This window comes from Emydura macquarii, unplaced genomic scaffold (assembly GCF_026122565.2).
Source record: "Emydura macquarii macquarii isolate MOO-44397 ecotype Brisbane River unplaced genomic scaffold, CSIRO-AGI_Emac_v2 contig_509, whole genome shotgun sequence".
NCBI classification, from domain to species: domain Eukaryota; kingdom Metazoa; phylum Chordata; order Testudines; family Chelidae; genus Emydura; species Emydura macquarii.
In genome coordinates, this window is record NW_027130646.1 from 1,442,822 (window position 1) to 1,460,893 (window position 18,072).

The 18,072-nt window shown below is 47.7% G+C and overlaps 1 protein-coding gene across 2 annotated transcripts in view; it reads left to right on the plus strand.

Annotated features, from left to right (window-relative positions):
• LOC137147202 (beta-arrestin-1) overlaps positions 1–18,072 on the plus strand; it is a 173,687-nt gene that overhangs the window by 108,445 nt on the left and 47,170 nt on the right. For both annotated transcript variants that reach the window (XM_067539090.1, XM_067539091.1), the window contains exon 3: positions 9,108–9,168. In XM_067539090.1, coding sequence (XP_067395191.1) covers positions 9,108–9,168 — 61 coding nt within the window. The remainder of the gene's footprint in view (positions 1–9,107; positions 9,169–18,072) is intronic.

The following is an 18,072-nucleotide window of genomic DNA, read 5'->3' on the forward strand; positions in this document are numbered from 1 at the left end:
CAGCCCTGAAGTGGAGCTGGGACCAGACAGCAGCCGGAATCTGGACGAGCAGCAGAGACAGTGTCCAGTGCCACGCACCGGGCGGTTTGTCATTTGCAGGCCGTTGAGGATTAGCCATTAGCAAGTCTGCCTCTTCCAAGCGATTTGCACCTTCCCGAGCTGCGTGATGCTAGCTCTCCGCCCGCCCGTCTCCCGCTGCCTCCCGAAATGCCCCCTGATTTGTACCAAATCCATAGCAAATAGACCAGACTCTGCACAGAGCATCTGCTGTCCAGAGAATGGTTTCTAATGCTGCGGGAACACCTCCAGGCTCCTGTGCCGGTCTATAATGAATGCTGGGTCTGTCTATATAATAACGGTGACAGACAATTCTGGAGTCTGAGGTCCCACCTGATGCTCTTGATCGCACCTGCGCCCGGGCACGGTTCGGCAGAAGGGCAGTGGCTTAATACAAGAACTGGTGTCGATCAGGAGGACTCCATGGGCAGGCGATGCTCTGCGGGAAAGGAATCCTTTGGCTTGCTGGAGGAGGGGTGTGCGCGATATGGGCCTGATCCAAAGCCAGCAGAGTCCATGGGCTCTTGTGCTGGGTAATCAGTGCAGGTTGTTGCACATGTTGTGATCTGGGGATGGGTGTTCTTCTTTCTCAAGCTGCATTTGGCCCTTTCCCGGCTCAGGAAGAAGCAGGGGCTGACCAGCCCCTACACAGGAGTGTCAAGGGGCCAGGCTGTAAATGAGCCCCACAGTCACAAAGAGAGGTGGGGGGTGGGGGAGAAGAGATTCAGAACACAGCCACGGTGTGATCACAGTGCAGCTAGGTGCCTGGCTTATTTGCTGGGGTTGGTTCCACTCCCGCCTTCCCATGTAGATGGGCGATGGGTGAAAGATACCGTAGCCTGTGGTGTAAATGCTGGTGACTGTTATTTCTTTCTCCAGCCCTGTGTGGGGAATTAAGCTTTCGGAGCTTTTCATTTAAGCAGATCATTTTCCTCCAGGCAGGAGGAAGGGGTCAAACCATGATAAAATTGGACATCGGCAAAACATTTATGAACAACTGGATTTATTCGGGGCTTGGCAAATCTTACTTTAATGCCATGTGAGATGGATGCTATATATAAAAAGGGGTGCTGTAGTATTGCAGATCATCTGAACTACCTTGTAAGCTCTCTGATACCATCTGTTGGCTGCATGTACATTCAATAGCTCAGCTCAGAGGGTCCCTGTATAACCCTGATTCAGAGCGTTGCCTTCTGCGCCTCCCTGCTTCTGGGTTTATTTTGGAAATGGATCCAGAGAGACCCAGCCCACGTAGGCACTTCAGATCTGACTAACTGGGCCAACTTCCAGTGGCATGTTCCTTCGGCCACCTGGAGAACTTGAAATGTGTAACGTCAACAAATAAAGACGTGAGAAATCCAGGCTGATATCCCAACAAGCCAAGTTCACTGTGCCAAACAAAGGATTTCCTCCAGCTTGTTAACGCATTTCAAATAAGCAGATTAACTCGAACTGGGTTCCTGGATGCACCTGACTGGATCCTGACAGCAATCCCAGTCAGCTGCTTTTACCTTGTTACTGTCTAGAAAAGCACACGTTGGCTGGTGATCATTGCCCGTAGGATTGCAAGCAGGTCAGAGCAGAGTACCTGCTGAACTAAACTCTGAAGAAACCCCACATCAAGGCAAAATACAGCCCAAACTGCCAAGTTTTACTTGTTCTGGGGAGAAAGCATGATGGACACAGAGCATTTCACAGAATTACAGAAGAATCAGAGAAGGTGAAAGTTGGAAGGAACCTCAGGAGGTCACCTAGTCCAAGCCCCTGCTCAAATCAGGACCAACCCCGACTAAATCATCCCAGCCAGGGCTTTGTCAAGCCAAGCCTTAAAAACCTCTAAGGATGGAGATTCCACCACCTCCCTAGGTAACCCATTGCAGTGCTTCACCACCTGCCTAGGGAAAAAGCTTTCCTAATATCCAACCTAGACCTCCCCCACTGCAACTTGAGACCATTGCTCCTTGTTCTGTCACCTGCCACCACCGAGAACAGCCTAGCTCCATCCTCCCTGGAACCCCCTTTCAGGTAGTTGAAGGCTGCTATCACCGCCCCCCTCATTCTTCTCTTCTGCAGACTAAACAAGCCCGGTTCCCTCAGCCTCTCCTCGTAAGTCATGTGCTCCAGCGCCCTAGTCATTTCAGAAATTTCCTGCTTGAAACCATGAATTTCATCCCTTGCACCCAAAGCCAAACTCAGTGCAGGCCCAGAGTGTCATATTGATTTGCTTGATACTTACCCTGCATTCAGCGCAGGCTTAGTAATGTAATGCCTGCCATCTTGGTCATCCCCAGAGATTGAGCCTGGGAAATCCAGAGGTATGAAAATCTGCTTTTACAGAACAAAGTCCCCTCGCTGGTAGTTGTGGCAGCTTCACAGCCCGTGTAGAATGGCAAAAGAGAGGGGATTCATAACATACCCAGGTGTGTGGGCTGCCGGACCGTCAGAAAGTCTTTCATCCAATGAAACTTGAGTTTCAGGTTGTATTGCACCCAGGTCTCCCCGTCAGGAAATGATCAGGAGACCCAACATAACTGAAAGAGCCAAAGTTCTGTGATCCTGAGAGCCGCCCCCATACACTGGTGGGACCTGGACTGAACCAGGAGTTCTCTAGTTATCCTACCAGGCGAGAGCTGGACTATCCAGCTGCATTTAGGGACTGTCCCATGGAGCAAATCTACAGAGGAGCCAAAAGCAGGCACTTAATGGTAACGAGACCCAGACAAGAACTCGTAAACAAGCTGTCGTGTTTAATTGGCCTATCCTGGGTATTAAAAAAAAGCCTTCGATAAAGAAACAGGAGGAACGTTGGGAGAGACCTTCCCCAGAGTCGGTTCCTTTAACTCTTCACAAAGCACTGAGCATTTTCTTTATGTTAATTCTTTACCTACCTAAGGATCCTAGTGGTGAAAATTTGGCTAAGCCAGTGACTTTAATGGCTCATTCCTGGCCAACCCAGTAGCCTTGCTGCTAGCTTCTTTCACTCAAGCCAAGTGGGAGACCTGGAATTGGCAATTTAGACCTGAATTAGGCCATAAGAACGGCCAGACTGGGTCAGATCGATGGTCCATCTAGCCCAGTATCCTGTCTTCTGACGGTGGCTGGTGCCAGATGCTTCAGAGGGTCTGACCCGTCCGTGCCTAGGTAGCCACCCGAAAATGCCAAGGTCAGGACAGGCTGCAAAAGGAGAGCAGATTATCCCAGCACTGGTGGATGACGCTGAAGTCCCACTTTCCAACCAGCCACAAACAGTGCTTCTGACTCTGCATGCTGGTTATCAAGAAGCCAAAACAAAATATACACAGCCCCCTTTACTACATGTCAGTCTCTGGCTCCCAATCAGCCACTAGGTCCAGTAAAGAGAGATGTTATTTAAAATTGTATGCTCTTTACCAAAAAAGTTCTCCTGACCCCAAAGGGTCAGCCACAGTACCAGATCAATATAAGTTTGGATCTTACCCAAAATACCACGCTGCCAGCCAATCCTTTAGTAACTAAAACTAAAGGTTTATTGTAAAAGGAAAAAAACAAACTATAAGAGAAATGTTAAAGGATTAAAGCAATCAGACACATAGAAATGATTGGAAAGTCCATATAGATCAGGTTCTCATTAGAAGTGTGGAGTTTGCAGGCTTGTATAGTTCCTGGGGCGTACATCCAGTACCTGGATGGGTCTTAGTCCTTTGATTCACAGTTTCAGTTGCAGATGAGTTGATCCAGAGGTAGGTGAAGGCAAAGACTGACTGAAGACAAAATGGATGTGGTGCGGCTGCCTTTTATTTCCCTTGGCCTTTGCCATGCTGCTTGTGGAAACTGACAGAAATAAGATGGAGTCCAGGGTCACATGAGTAAGTCCTGGTGACTCATCAGGTGTATTCCCGGCTTCTCTCCCTGGGCCCCCTGTACCTGTGAGTTTCTTAATGGGCCATTAAGCAGCTTATTGCAGTGGCCATCCTGTCTGGGAGTCACCCAGAAACACAGCCCAAGTTGAAATGCAGGTACATCAAACATATCCATAACGTCCTTTACAAATATGACACATACACATAAATAATATCATCGTCCTTAGCAAATTGTAACCTTTCTAACGGTACCTGACATGGCCTGTCCCATATGAATTATTGTAATTTTGAAATATTTATATTAAATCCTGTAACAAATGGTCCCCCTAGTCCAGCCAGCATCACAGAGGGAATGAACAGAACAAGGCAATTTCAGGTGACCTACCTCCTGTCATCCTGTTCCAGTTTCTGGCAGTTGGAGGTTTAGGGTCCCCCACAGCATGGGGTTGCACCCCTTACCATTGTGGCTAATAACCATTGATGGACCTAACCTCCATGAATTTATCTAATTCTTTTTTGAATCCAGTTATGCTTTTGGCCATTACAACATCCTCTGGCAAGGAGTTCCACAGGTTGACTGTGCGTTGTGTGAAGAAATACTTCCTTTTGTTTGTTTTAAACCTGTTGCCTATTAATTTAATAGCATGACCCCTGGTTCTTGTGTTATGCAAAGGGGCAAATAACACTTCCTTATTCACTTTCTGCACAACAGTCAAGATTTTATAGACCTCTATCATATCCCCCTTCAGTCGTCTTTTTTCTAAACCAAACAGTCCCAATCTTTTTAATCTCTCATCATATGGAAACTGTTTAATCTAATTACTAATCACTTTTTTTTGCCCTTCTTCGCATCTTTTCAAATTATAATGGCTTGGTCTACACTGCCGACAGATTTCGGTGGCAGTTGACGAGAGATACAGAACCTTCGTAGAGTCGTGTGCTTATATCCCGTCGATTTACTAACTTCTACCTACCACAACGTCCCCACTGTGCTGCGCCAATGGGAAATGCCCTCCAGTCGACGCGGCGTTACTCTTCTTGCGGGGGTGGATTGATGGCATTGATCGAAGGACACTTCCGGAATCGATTGAGCGGGTCTCCACTGACGCTCAATTGATCCTGCAGAATCGATCTGCACTGCCGACAATGCCGCCGGCAGTGTAGACATGCCCAGTGTCTTTTTTGAGATGGAGCAACCAGAACTGCAGGCAGCATTCAAGGTGTGGACATGCCATGGATTTATCTAGTGGCATTATAATATTTTCTGTCTTATTATCTATCCCCTTCTGAATGGGTCCTTATGTTCTGTTAGCTTTTATGACAGCCTCTGCACATTGAGTGGATGTGTTCAGAGAACCACCCACAGTGTCTCCAATATCTCTTTCTTGAGTGGTAACAGCTAATTTAGACCCCATCATTTTGTATGTAGAGTTAGGATTATGTTTTCCAGTGTATATTACTTTGCATCTATCAACATTTAATTTCATCTGCTACTTTGTTGTCCAGTCACTCCGTTTTGTGAGATCCCCTTTGTAGCTCTCACAGTGAGATTTGGACTTAACTATCTTAAGTTATTTTGTGTCAACTGCAAACCTTGCCATCTTGCTATTCAACAGGTCCAAGATCAGATATGTGAGGGACCCTGCCATTTGCTCTCTCCACTGTGAAAACTGACCATTTATTCCTTCCCTTTGTTTCTTATCTTTTAACCAGTTACTGACCCATGAGAGGACCTTTCCTCTTATCCCATTACCATTTGCTTTAAGAGCCTTTGATTAGGGATCTTGTCAAAGGCTTTCTGAAAGTCCAAGTACATTGTATCCACCAGATCACCCTTGCCCACATTGTTGACCCTCTCAAAGAATTTTAGTAGATTGGTGAGGCATGATTTTCCTTTACAAAAACCATGTTGACTCTTCCCCAACAAATCACATTAATCTATGTGTCTTATCATTTTGCTCTTTACTATAGTTTCAACCAATTTTCCTGGTACTGAATTTAGGCTTACTGACCTGTAATTGCCAGGATCACATCTGGAGCCTTTTTAAAAACTTGGCATCACATTAGCTAACCTCCAGTCATCTGGTACAGAAGCTGATTTAAATGGTAGTTTACATACAGTAGTTAGCAGTTCTGCAATTTCATATTTGAGTTCGTTCAGAACTCTTGGATGGATCCCATCTGGACCTGGAGACTTATTACTGTTTAATTCATCAATTTCTTCCAAAACCTCTTCTATTGATACCTCAGTCTGGGACAGTACCTCAGATTTGTCACCTAAAAAGGATGGCTCACGTGTGGGAATCCCTCTCACATCCTCTGTAGTGAAGACCGATGCAAAGAATTTATTTAGCTTTTCTGCAATGGCCTTATTTTCCTTGAGCGTTTCTTTAGCACTTTGATCAACAAGGGGCCCCACTAACTGTTTGACCACTTTCCTGCTTCTGATATACTTTTAAAAAAAATTCCTGTTAGTTTTGTGTCCTTTGTTAGGTGCTCCTCAGATTCTTTCTTGGCCTGCCTTATTATACCTGTACTTGCCAGAGTTTATGCTCCTTTCTATTTTCCTCAGTAGGATCTGACTTCAAATTTTTAAAGGATGCATTTTTGCTTCTAACCATCTCTTTTATTCTGCTGGTTAGCCTTGGTGGCATTTTTTAGTCTTCTTACTGGTTTTTCTTTGTTTTTAATTTGGGGGTATACATTTAGTTTGAGCCTCTATTATGTTGTTTTAAAATAGTCTCCATGCAGTTTGCAGGCATTTCACCCTTGTGACTGTTCTTTTAATTTTAATTTCCATTTAATTAGCTTTCTCTTTGTTGTGTAGGATTCCCCTTTTTGAAGTTAAATGCTACTGTGCTGGGTTTCTTTGGCGTTTTTCCCCTACGAGGATGTTAATTTTAATTACATTATGGTTGCTATAACCAAACGGTTCACCTTTTAGACCAGATCCTTTGCTCCACTGAGGACTAAATCAAGAATTGCTTCCCTCCTTGTGGGTTTCAGCACTAGCTGCAGAGGCGTGCAGAGCTGTAGATTAAATTGTGGATCTTGCTATGTCCACCTGCAGGGCTAGAATAGCACAGTGGCTTCATTAACAATGCTCCTTGCTGTTTATTCTAGCATCAGTGACAAACTAGGGAGTGAATGGTCATTGGTGGCCAGAAAGGTTAAAATCTATTAAAGAATTGTTATCAAAGTGCTGCTTTAAAAACGGGATACTATGTCCTGCCCCTCCGCCTGGCAACAGCTGTCCCAGAGATCACGTCCCATCACCCGGCGACAGCTATCCCAGAGAGCACATCCCAGCCCTCCACCCCATAGACCAGGTGTCACACTGCCTGGTAAGGGACACAGCTAAGAGTGCCAATCTCAGGTCCCAGAATACAGGGCAATATCCCACACTGGGGGTGTGTTCTATCGTAAGATTTCACCAAGCCCGTAACAAATGTGTGCTTCTCAAATACTATCCTGGTTATTATGAAGCCACATGAGCATTAAAAGCAGAAATCACATATATTAGGTTCCTGCCATCCCAAAGGATCAGACACACCTCCCAGGTCAATATATATTTCAGATCTCACCCAAAAAATCATGATTAATCAAAAAAAAATGACCAGAATTATTAAAAGGTTAAAATGAATCAGGTACATTACAGTTGATGTCAGAGTTTGTGGATCAGGATGTGATGTTAAATCTGCTAGCTTGTTCAAAGCTTCCTTTGGTTCGAAATCAGAGTTCAGAGATGGGGAGCAGGAGTGAAGACGAAGAATGATGTAACAGTCTGCAATTTATACCTCTTAGTCCAGGGGCATAAAAAGTGACTTGCACAAACATGGAGTCCTGGGTCATATGTGCCTGGCTGAGTCATGAGGCTTCATTGCCTATGTGCTGACTGAAGAGACCTCCGGAGGGGTCCCTGGAAGAGTTGATTGTCCTTAATGGGTCAGAAAACAGGCTGGCTAGCCTTGATGTACATCTGTCTTGGGGTGTTACTTGATAGAAACAGGATAATCATAGTTAGCAGACGATAACTTTTCTACTGATTCCTTATAAGGCATACTTTGTGCAAGATTGATCCGAACTGTGATACAAGAAGCTGGATATGAGTCAGCAGTGTGCCCTGGTTGCCAAGAAGGCTAATGGCATATTGGGTTGCATTAGTAGGAGCATTGCCAGCAGATCGCAGGAAGTGATTATTCCCCTCTATTCGGCACTGGTGAGGCCGCATTTGGAGTATTGTGTCCAGTTTTGGGCCCCCCACTACAAAAAGGATGTGGAGAAGTTGGAGAGAGTCTAGCGGAGGACAACAAAAATGATTAGTGGGCTGGAGCACAGGACTTATGAGGAGAGGCTGAGGGAACTGGGCTTGTTTAGTCTGCAGAAGAGAAGAATGAGGGGGATTTGATAGCAGCCTTCAACTACCTGAAAGGGGGTTCCAGGGAGGATGGGGCTAGGCTGTTCTCGGTGGTGGCAGATGACAGAACAAGGAGCAATGGTCTCAAGTTGCAGGGGGGAGGTCTAGGTTGGATATTAGGAAAATACTTTTCCCCTAGGCGGGTGGTGAAGCACTGGAATGGGTTACCAGGGAGGGGGTGGAATCTTCACCCTTAGAAGTTTCTAAGGTGCAGCTTGACAAAGCCCTGGCTGGGATGATTTCATTGGGGTGGGTTCTGCTTTGAGCAGGGAGCTGGACTAGACACCTCCTGAGGTCCCTTCCATTAGTGTAAACATAGTCACCGTTCTGTTATACAGCATCATGCCGTGTTCCATCCCCCTCTCTAGAAACCATGGTCAGAGATCATTCCTCTTGTGCCATCCCGGGTAACATGTCCCATCTCCCAGAGCAGACCCCATCCCACCACCCAGAACCTATGTCCCAGAGATTATGGCCTATGTCACCACCTCCAAGATTGTAGCCCCACCACTTCCCTTATTCAAAGGTGAGCATTTTAAAACCCTTTTAGCGTAGTCTGAATTCACTAATAAAAAGCAAACAGCCAGAGTGGTTTTAACTAGAATTGAACTGAAGCCACATGGAAAATAAAACCTTGTATCCCATGTCTTCAGCTGTTGCCTTTTTATTCCGGCCTCTCTTCGACTCACACTAACGGAACGGATAGCGATGGTGAAAGGTGCAGTTCTGGCTATTTTATGGCAATGCTTTGTCCGGTCTCTCATTCCGTTTCTGTTTGTCTCTTCTCCCACCAGCTCACCGTCTACCTTGGGAAGAGGGACTTTGTCGACCATATAGATGTTGTCGATCCTGTCGGTAAGTCAGAGTTTGGCTCGGTTTTGTGCAATCTAATAGCGACTCGCGGTTGAATTTGCAGTGCAGAGATGACATTACGAGAAGACCTTGTGTGCCGGTCGAAGGCACTTTTGCTTTGTATTAAACCTGAATATGGCACGTCCAGAACTTTGTTCTTACGTACCGGCTTGGTTGTACTTTCTAATTAGACACAAGACTTAAGAGATTTTCCACAGCAGCATGTTCTCTCAGCTGCTAATGGAGCTTGTTTCAGTGCCAATTTTAACTGCTTGGAGGGCATCTTATCTAGTGGTTAGAGGAGAGGATTGAATTCTAGGGCCCTGAGATCTAGCATTATTATTACGGTAGCACCCACAGGCTCAGGATAATGGCCTCCTTGTGCAGGATGCTGCACAAACACATGGTAGAAGACAGTTCATGCCTCAGAGAGCTCACATTATACCGTCAAGTCCAGATGCAAGTGGGTGTAGCTATTGGAAGGGGGATGAGGGCCATGGTACTAAGAACACGCATGTGCACCGGCTGTCTAAGCATGGTGTCAAGTCAATTAAGTACGATTATTAAACGCTTGGATTGCAATGAATAATAATTCCAGAGGGGTAGCCGTGTTAGTCTGTAGACATCAAAAACAACGAGAGTTCTGTGGCACTTTAAAGACTAACAAATTTAATATTTGTAGGCATAAGCTTTCGAGAGACTTCAGCTCTCTTCTTCAGATGCAGTAATACAGAAAATAGGTAACACAGAGGCATCTTATAGATATACAGGTGCATTGAGAACAATGGGGGAGGTGGAGTCCGGTATTTAAGACCTAATGACAACCATTGAGTAGGCGGTGAGAATGGGTGAACAAAGTAATTTACCTTCGGTAGTGAGATAGCCATTCCAAATCTCTGTTTAAACCCAGTTTGAATGTGTCAAGTTTGCAGATCAATTCTAATTCAGCAGTTTCTCTTTGAAGTCTGTTTTTGGAGTTTTTTTGGAGAAGTACAGCAACTTTCAGGTCAGAGACAGAATGCCCTGGGGAATTAAAGTGTTCTCCCACTAGTTTATGGATGTTGTTATTTTTTATGTCTGATTTGTGTCCATTTATCCTTGTGCGTAGTGATAGTCCAGTTTGGCCAATGTACATGGCAGAGGGGCATTGCTGGCACATGATGGCATATATAACAACTGCAAACTTGACACATTCATACTGGGTTTAAACAGAAACTTGGAGTGGCTATCTCACTACCGAATGAATAATAACATCTAGATTAACCAGAACGGTAGCTAGGAGCAATCCCAGCTGGCTAGAGGCTTCACAAGAGGGTCTGCAGAGGGATTTGCAAGGAGACAAGGCAGTGGTTTATGGACTAGTTCTAGCCATCATGATGTGGAGGAAGAGGGACTTGCAGCTCCCGGCGCATACGTCCCTTCTGACACGGCTGCAGTGCGTCCGTGGCCTGGGATTGCATCGCCGTGGCTGTACGTTGCTCTGTCAGGGAGAAGCTCGCTGCATACAAGCCCTCAGTGTCCAGTCATGCTCTGATCAAAGTCAGTGGCAGCACTCCCTTTTGCCTGCAGTGTGCTCCTGGTCCAAACGTGGCACGCCGAGAGAGCCGGCTTTGGAGAACGTTTCCTTTTTAACGCCCCTCCAGTTGCGAATGAGCTGGTTTCTGACTGTCCAGGCCATGCAAGTCCCAGGATAACAGTTGCACTAGCTTGGGGAGTGGGGGGAGGTATTTTTATTTCAGTCTTGAAACGCTGAAAGCAGCTTCTGATCGAATACAGAGCAGTTCTGGCTGTGCAGCGCCCCCCAGTGCAGCCTAGGAACCTTCTTGGAAAATGACAACAGCAACCTTGACACGTGTTGGGTGCAGTAACTCTTTTTTAGCAGAATCCCCAGGAGGGCTCGTCATTTGTACAGCTCCCACGCATGCGGGGAGCAGCATTAGGATTCAACACAGCACCAAGTCCCCTGGGCTGAAACCACGCCCTGGAGGGGTTCGAAGCAAAGGGATTCTGATTTGTGCAGAGGGAATCAGTCCAGCTCCATTCCCGGCTTACGCTGGGAGACCATTGCCCAGGCATTTACTTAGTGTTATTTGTTATTTGTATTGCGGTTACACCTAGGAGCCCCAGCTGAGATCAGAGACTCATTGTGCTAGGTGCTGGACACACGCATCAGAAGACAGTCCATGCCCTATATTTAACCAGACACCTAAACTGCTATCCTCTCCAGTTTGCGGACGGAGGCGCAGAGAGATCCAATGACTCGCCCAAGGTCACACAGGGCATTTGTAGCAGCTGGGAATTGAACTCAGAGCCCCTGAGCTGGTGCTACAAGACTGGCCTTCCTACCAAAGTCCTTGGGTAGCATTTTCAGAAGCGCTTTAGGCGCCTGCATCTCAATCACTTTTGAAAATGGGACCTGAACCACTTAGTCATGGGAGCCTTTCCACTCTCTTCGCTGGGCTGTGGGTCAGGCTGTCTGTGAGTGGGAGGCAGCCATGGGGAGAATGGAACTATAAAAGTACCTGGAACTGTTGCCATCTGAGGGCCATTTTGTAATTCCCCCAGCATAAAAATTTTGCATCACGAAGCCCAGCCCCTAGTGGTGAAGGATGGGGTGGTCCAGGGACATGGATCCAGAGAGAGACCACCTAGGAAATATTTCCATCAAGGAAATAATAAGAAACAGTTTTGGAACTGGCCTCCCCCTTATCCCTAAACCTAATCTGCCCTGAACACTAATCTGGTCCGAGCATCATTGCCTTGGCTGCTTTCTGCTTGGGGAAAAACTGGCCGGCCATAGTGACCAAAGAGCCTGGAGTGTGTTAAATCAGAGCGGAGTTTGCAGTGGCTGTCGAAAAGGCCAGCAGTGTGACTGAAGGCTGACTGGTCAGAGCCAACGTGGCACAGAGCAGGGAGCCGTGGTCTCTTGTGGTGTAGCTGAGGTACAGCAGGACCTGGACTGTTGCGTTTGGTCCCTGGTACCGCGTTAGCGGAAATAAATTGGCAAAGGAGTGGGCGGGCAGAGAAGAGTCAATGACCTGTTGGGGGCAGTCCTCTGCAGGTCGCTGTGAGATGGACCTGACAGGTCCTTTCCATGTCTAGATTCCAAGGGCAGAACTTCACTCTCAGCTACACCCGTTGCAAACCCAGAGGAGTATCCCTGGCTGGAAAGGCATAGCACTGAGAACACTGACCTGCCAAACTGGAGGTGCATTCCTCCACCCAGAGCTCTGAGAGAAGGCAGGAGGGATAGAAAAGGCCATTCATTCTGGATCATAGGACTGGCTGTACTGGATCGGACAATGAGTCCAGCTAGTCTGAGAATGGCCCATACAGAAAGGAGGGTGAACACTCTGTATAACTCACTTGTCCAGCTGTGCAATGCTGCACACAGAGGTGAGGGGGACCCATTCCTTCCTGACCCGTGTCAATGTGGACACCATCTTATGCCCTGAAGCATGACACTTGTTTGCCCTCATTTCAGCATATGTATCTCCCAGTGTTTTTTTTATTTGTCTTACCATGGTGCTTGAGGGCCGCAACTGTGACCTGGGTCCCCCCGTGTCAGATGCTGCACATGTACAGTGAGAGATAGGTCCTGCTCTGAAGACCCTACCACCTAAATAGACAAGGAGAGTGAGGGAAAGCAACTTCCCCAAACAACAAAAGACATTAGTGGAAGACATCCCAGGTGTCCTAGTCCAGGCCCCTATCCATGGGACCACCTGTCCTCCTTCAGAGTTAAGTGACACTGTTTGTCTTCATAGAATCATAGAATCATAGAATATTAGAGTTGGAAGGGACCTCAGGAGGTCATCTAGTCCAACCCCCTGCTCAAAGCAGGACTAACCTCAGCTATATCATCCCAACCAGGGCTTTGTCAAGCCTCAGCTTAAAAACCTGTAAGGATGGAGATTCCACCACCTCCCTAGGTAACCCATTCCAATGCTTCACCACCCTCCTAGTAAAAAACTTTTTCCTAATGTCCAACCTAGACCTCCCCCTGCAACTTGAGACCGTTGCTCCTTGTTCTGTCATCTGCCACCACCGAGAACAGCCTAGCCCCATCCTCCCTGGAACCCCCTTTCAGGTAGTTAAAAGCCGCTATCAAATCCCCCCTCACTCTTCTCTTTTGCAGACTAAACAAGCCCAGTTCCCTCAGCCTCTCCTCATAAGTCCTGTGCTCCAGCCCCCTAATCATTTTGGTTGCCCTCCGCTGCACTCTCTCCAAATTGTCCACATCTTTTTTGTAGTGGGGGGTCTTGAGACGCTCCCAATCCCATCACCGCTATCTGGGTATTTGTACTAGAGTCAATTTCTAATTATCGTTGTTATTTTTATTATACACCGAGTCTCCCTGGATTAATTACACAGAGTAGCAGAGAACATTGCTTCCCCATTTTCTTCCATCTTGCGCGTGGCGGGTGTTTTTAATATTTAATTACACTCCTGCCTTTGATTACTTTAGCTAGGAAAAAAAAGAAAAACAACCTTTTCAAATTGCTAATTTCTCCTCCCTAGGAATTTGTAAACCTGACTCATCCCCACGTCCAATCTCCTTTGTTCTGGGAGGAGCTGATTGCACCCGTTTAACTTTTGCTGATTCAGATTCTTCTGATTTGTTTTCAAGTGGCTGCCCTTTCCCCGACAAACTAATTAATTTCAGCACATCGCAAAGGACCACGGCTGCACCTTATTAGTCACAGACTGAAGCGCGGGGGCCTTTGCCGACAGACATGTTTGTTTGCTTTTATTCGTGTGCATTGCAATATATCTCTGGAGTGGGCAGTACCAGATTGATAACCCAGAAGTAGTGCAAGCGTGCTCCATAGCATCTCCTGGTGGCGGGCATCAACCATTCCCTGCAGTGTCCATCATCACCTCCTCTGTCAGCAACATATACATGACATAGGACTTCACAGGCATGGCAGGTTATGATCCTGCCACAGGAGTTTGCGATCCTGCAAAGGCTCCTGGGTAAAGTGCTTATTACAGCTGCATGTGGCTACTCAAGTGCTGTGCCGTATGGCAAGGGTGTACTCTAGTCTTCGTGAGATGGAAGCATCTGCAGTAAGAGCTGGCTGGAAAATGGGGGGGTTTTCATGGAGATTTTTTATTCAAATGGGTGGTCGGGGCAGGTATAGCTTTCATCAAACTTCTCAGCAGAAACTTTGGACTTTTCATCGAAAAACCAAAAACACTCCAGGGTTGTTGGTGTTTTGATGAAACCATCAAAGCATTTGGAAGACAGCAGACATCCCGGGGGAAATGACTGGCTTGTGGGGAACCCGATTCCCAATCCAAAATGTTACGATGGAATTTTTTGACCAGCCCTAGCCCCAGCTGGGATCAGGGCCCCATTGAAACTCAGAGTGGGAGACAATCCCTGCCGCCGAGGAGCTTACAGTCCGGGCAGACAAAATGGACAAAGGGTGGGGAAAAAAGAAGCATCACTGGCCCCATTGTATAGCTGGGGAACCGAGGCCCAGAGAGATGAAGTCACTGGCTCAGGGTGACCCAGGGAGTTTGTGGCCTGAGTCCCTGTGCAGGGCCTTGATCCGGGCTCACCCGCGGTTTCTGCTTGGGCCCTTTGTTGAGATAAGTCACAAGGGATGCTGGCAGATGGCCCCAGAAGGGTTATGCAATTCCAGCTGTCATGGGAAGGGACACAGAGGACATGAGCTTAGTTAGATGTGCGGCTCAGGAGGAGCAAAGAGGTTTCGAGGGAGGATTGGGCCCAACCCTCCTGCTAGGGGTGTTCTGAGGAGACCGCCGCCTTCCCAAAACCAGAACCACCAGGCAGACGGCTCCATGCTGTGACTCCTCCCCGTCGCTGGGGAGGGCTGGGTCTGTCTGGGCTGCGTTCCTAAGCCCTCCCCCAAAAAGTCCAAGGAGTGGGGAGATGAAGTTCCGGTTTTAGCCTTGAGCACAGTGGTTGAGGTCCCAGCCTTGCTGGAGCCCATGATTGGATGCCTTCATTATCTGAGTGCTTCCCAGTCTCCACGCCGGCCTCTGTCCTCTGACCTCAGCCACTGTGACCACCAACTGCAGCTCATCTCGGCCTCCCTGTATCATTTATCCTGAACCCAGCTGCCCAAACCCTCTCCCCTCCCACCACTTCACTCCCTCCTCCAAATCCCTCTCTTCTGCCATCTCCAGCCTGCTTGTCCTCACCATCCTGGCATCGGCCCTGCCTCCATCTCGGGTCTCTTTTCTCCCGTGCCCCTGTCTTCATGCCCAGCAGAGCTGTGTTACGAATGAATTCAGGGAGGAAGGTGCAACGGATTTGCAAAGGAGATAAGGCAGTGTTTGTGTGCAGCATGTTCTGTGGATTCCCCATTTCTTGCCGCCTTCAGATCCAGACTGGCTGCCGTGCTGGAAGATGCGTTAGTCCGGCACAAGATATTGGGCTCAAGACATAGAATCATAGAAGATGGGGGTTGGAAGGGACCTCAGGAGGTCTTTAGTCCAATCCCCTGCTCATAGCAGGGCCAACCCCAGCTAAATCATCCCAGCCAGGGCTTTGTCAAGCCGCAGCTTAAAAACCTCTAAGGATGGAGATTCCACCACCTCCCTAGGTAACCCATTACAGTGCTTCACCACCCGCTTAGGGAAAAAGTTTATCATAATATCCAACCTAGACCTCCCCCACTGCAACTTGAGAGTGTTGCTCCTTGTTCTGTCACCTGCCACCACTGAGAACAGCCTAGCTCCATCCTCCCTGGAACCTGCCTTCAGGTAGTTGAAGGCTGCTACCAAATCCCCTCTTCTGTGGACTAAACAAGCCCAGTTCCCTCAGCCTTTCCTCATACGTCCTGTGCTCCACCCCCCTAATCATCTTCGTTGCCCTTCGTTGGACTCTCTCCAGTTTGTCCACATCCTTCCTGTAGTGGGGGTTCCAAAGTTGGACACAATACTCCAAATGCAGCCTCACCAATGCCGAATAGAGGGAATAATCACTTTCCTCCACTGCTGGCAATGCTCCTACTAATGAAGCCCAATATGCCGTTAGCCTTCTTGACAACCAGGGCACACTGCTGACTCATATCCAGCTTCTTGTTCACTGTAACCCCCAGGTCCTTTTCTGCAGAACTGCTGCCTAGCTCGTCGGTCCCCAGTCTGTAGCTGTGCATGGGATTCTTCCGTCCTAAGTGAAGGACTCTGCACTTGTCCTTGTTGAACCTAATCAGATTTCTTTTGGCCCAATCCCCAATTTGTCTAGGTCACTCTGTATCCTATCCCTGCCCTCCAGCCTATCTACCACTCCCCCCAGCTTAGTGTCATCTGCAAACTTGCTGAGGGTGCAATCCACCCCATCCTCCAGATCATTAAGGAAGACAGGTGTACCTGGGTGAAACGCTCTGGCCTGTGTTATACAGGAGGTCAGACGAGATGATTTAATGATCCCTTCTGGAACTGATGGGCAATGATTTGATGGTGTCACTATTCAGAATAGTCTCACCTCTGGAGGTGTGAGCAGGATCAAAATGATGAGGGCAGAAACTGATCAGCTGCTGGGGTCAGGGGAAAATGCCACCCCCCGCACCTGTGTGGTGTTATATAGCTAGTGTATTACAGGACTGTTGTCCAAGCACCTAATCCAAAGCCCAGGGAGGCCAGCAGGAGTGTCTGCTCAGGCCTGGCAAGGGGATACCAGGCTTTGTTACCAGATTTGCTCTTCACCTTGGGGTATGCTCATTTATTAGGGTTACCTTCCTGGAAGGGGGGGTGATTCTAGGGGTGTGATTCTACTAATGTACTGCTTGCGTTACTTGTGTGTTCATATGGCTACAAGTCCCCTCCCAATGGAGCTATCCTGCAGGACCTAAGGTTTTCAGGGCTGGGTTCCTCCAGCCCCTGATTCAAATAAACCCTCCCCCCCCACATACACACACACACACACACACATTCCAGATTAACCGAGTACGTCTGAGCGGACCGGGCTATCAGCACTCTCAGCTGACCCCTTATGCGTCCCTGAACTCAGCAGGTTGGGTGACGTCACATTTTCAGTGGCCACCCTTATATGCCCCTTTGCCACGCACCAGAATAGAGCGTGCTTCTTGAGCAGGCTGGGTCCAAATAGCACTTTTCGGCTACTCCCCTTATTTGCCCCTGGACTCAATCAGGCTGGGTCAAACGGCACCTTGAGCCACACCCTTATTTGCCCCTGGACTCCATAGGCTAGGCAGAATAGCACTTCCTGGCTGTCCTCTTCATATGCCCCTTTACACCACAATTGTTCTAGCAGTGACCCCCTTGATGAGCAAACCCCATAGGATTTTTGGGCACTCCAGAGATCTTTGGCTTAGGTAAGAGAAGCATTGCTGCAGAGCAAGATAGGGACCAAGAACACAAAGGAGTACATGCAGTTTGTAGAAAGAGAGAGAGAGAGAGAGAGAGAGTGGCAACCAGCTTGATTATAACAGTTATTTTATTGCCAGGTATATAAAACTTATGATACTAATAGTAATACCATACAAGGAGAGAAAAACAATCAAACACTTACAGTACTACACAATCACAGTTGGGGGATTGGAGAAAGCTAGCCCAGGTTTGATTACAAAAGTAGGAAGTTATACCTGGACTAAGAGAGAGAGATGGAGAGAGACAAAAAGTGTGTTGGGGGAAGAAAGGCGGGGGGGCGGTCTCACCACTCCATGCAGCTCAGAGGTTCCCAGGAACAGGCTGGTCGGCTTAGGGTCTGGAGCGCTCTGAGTCTGGCAGAGTCCCCAGCATGATCAGTCAGGAAGAGAAGACAGGTTCCAGTGAAACTGATGCAGAGTTTGGATCCAAGCATCAGAACAGGGGTTTGAACTCTGATAGGGGGATTTTGTAGACACCAGGTTTGTTTATGGATAAACAATGTCTGGATAAAAGGAGCTGATCCTTCCTGGAAGGGTGTTT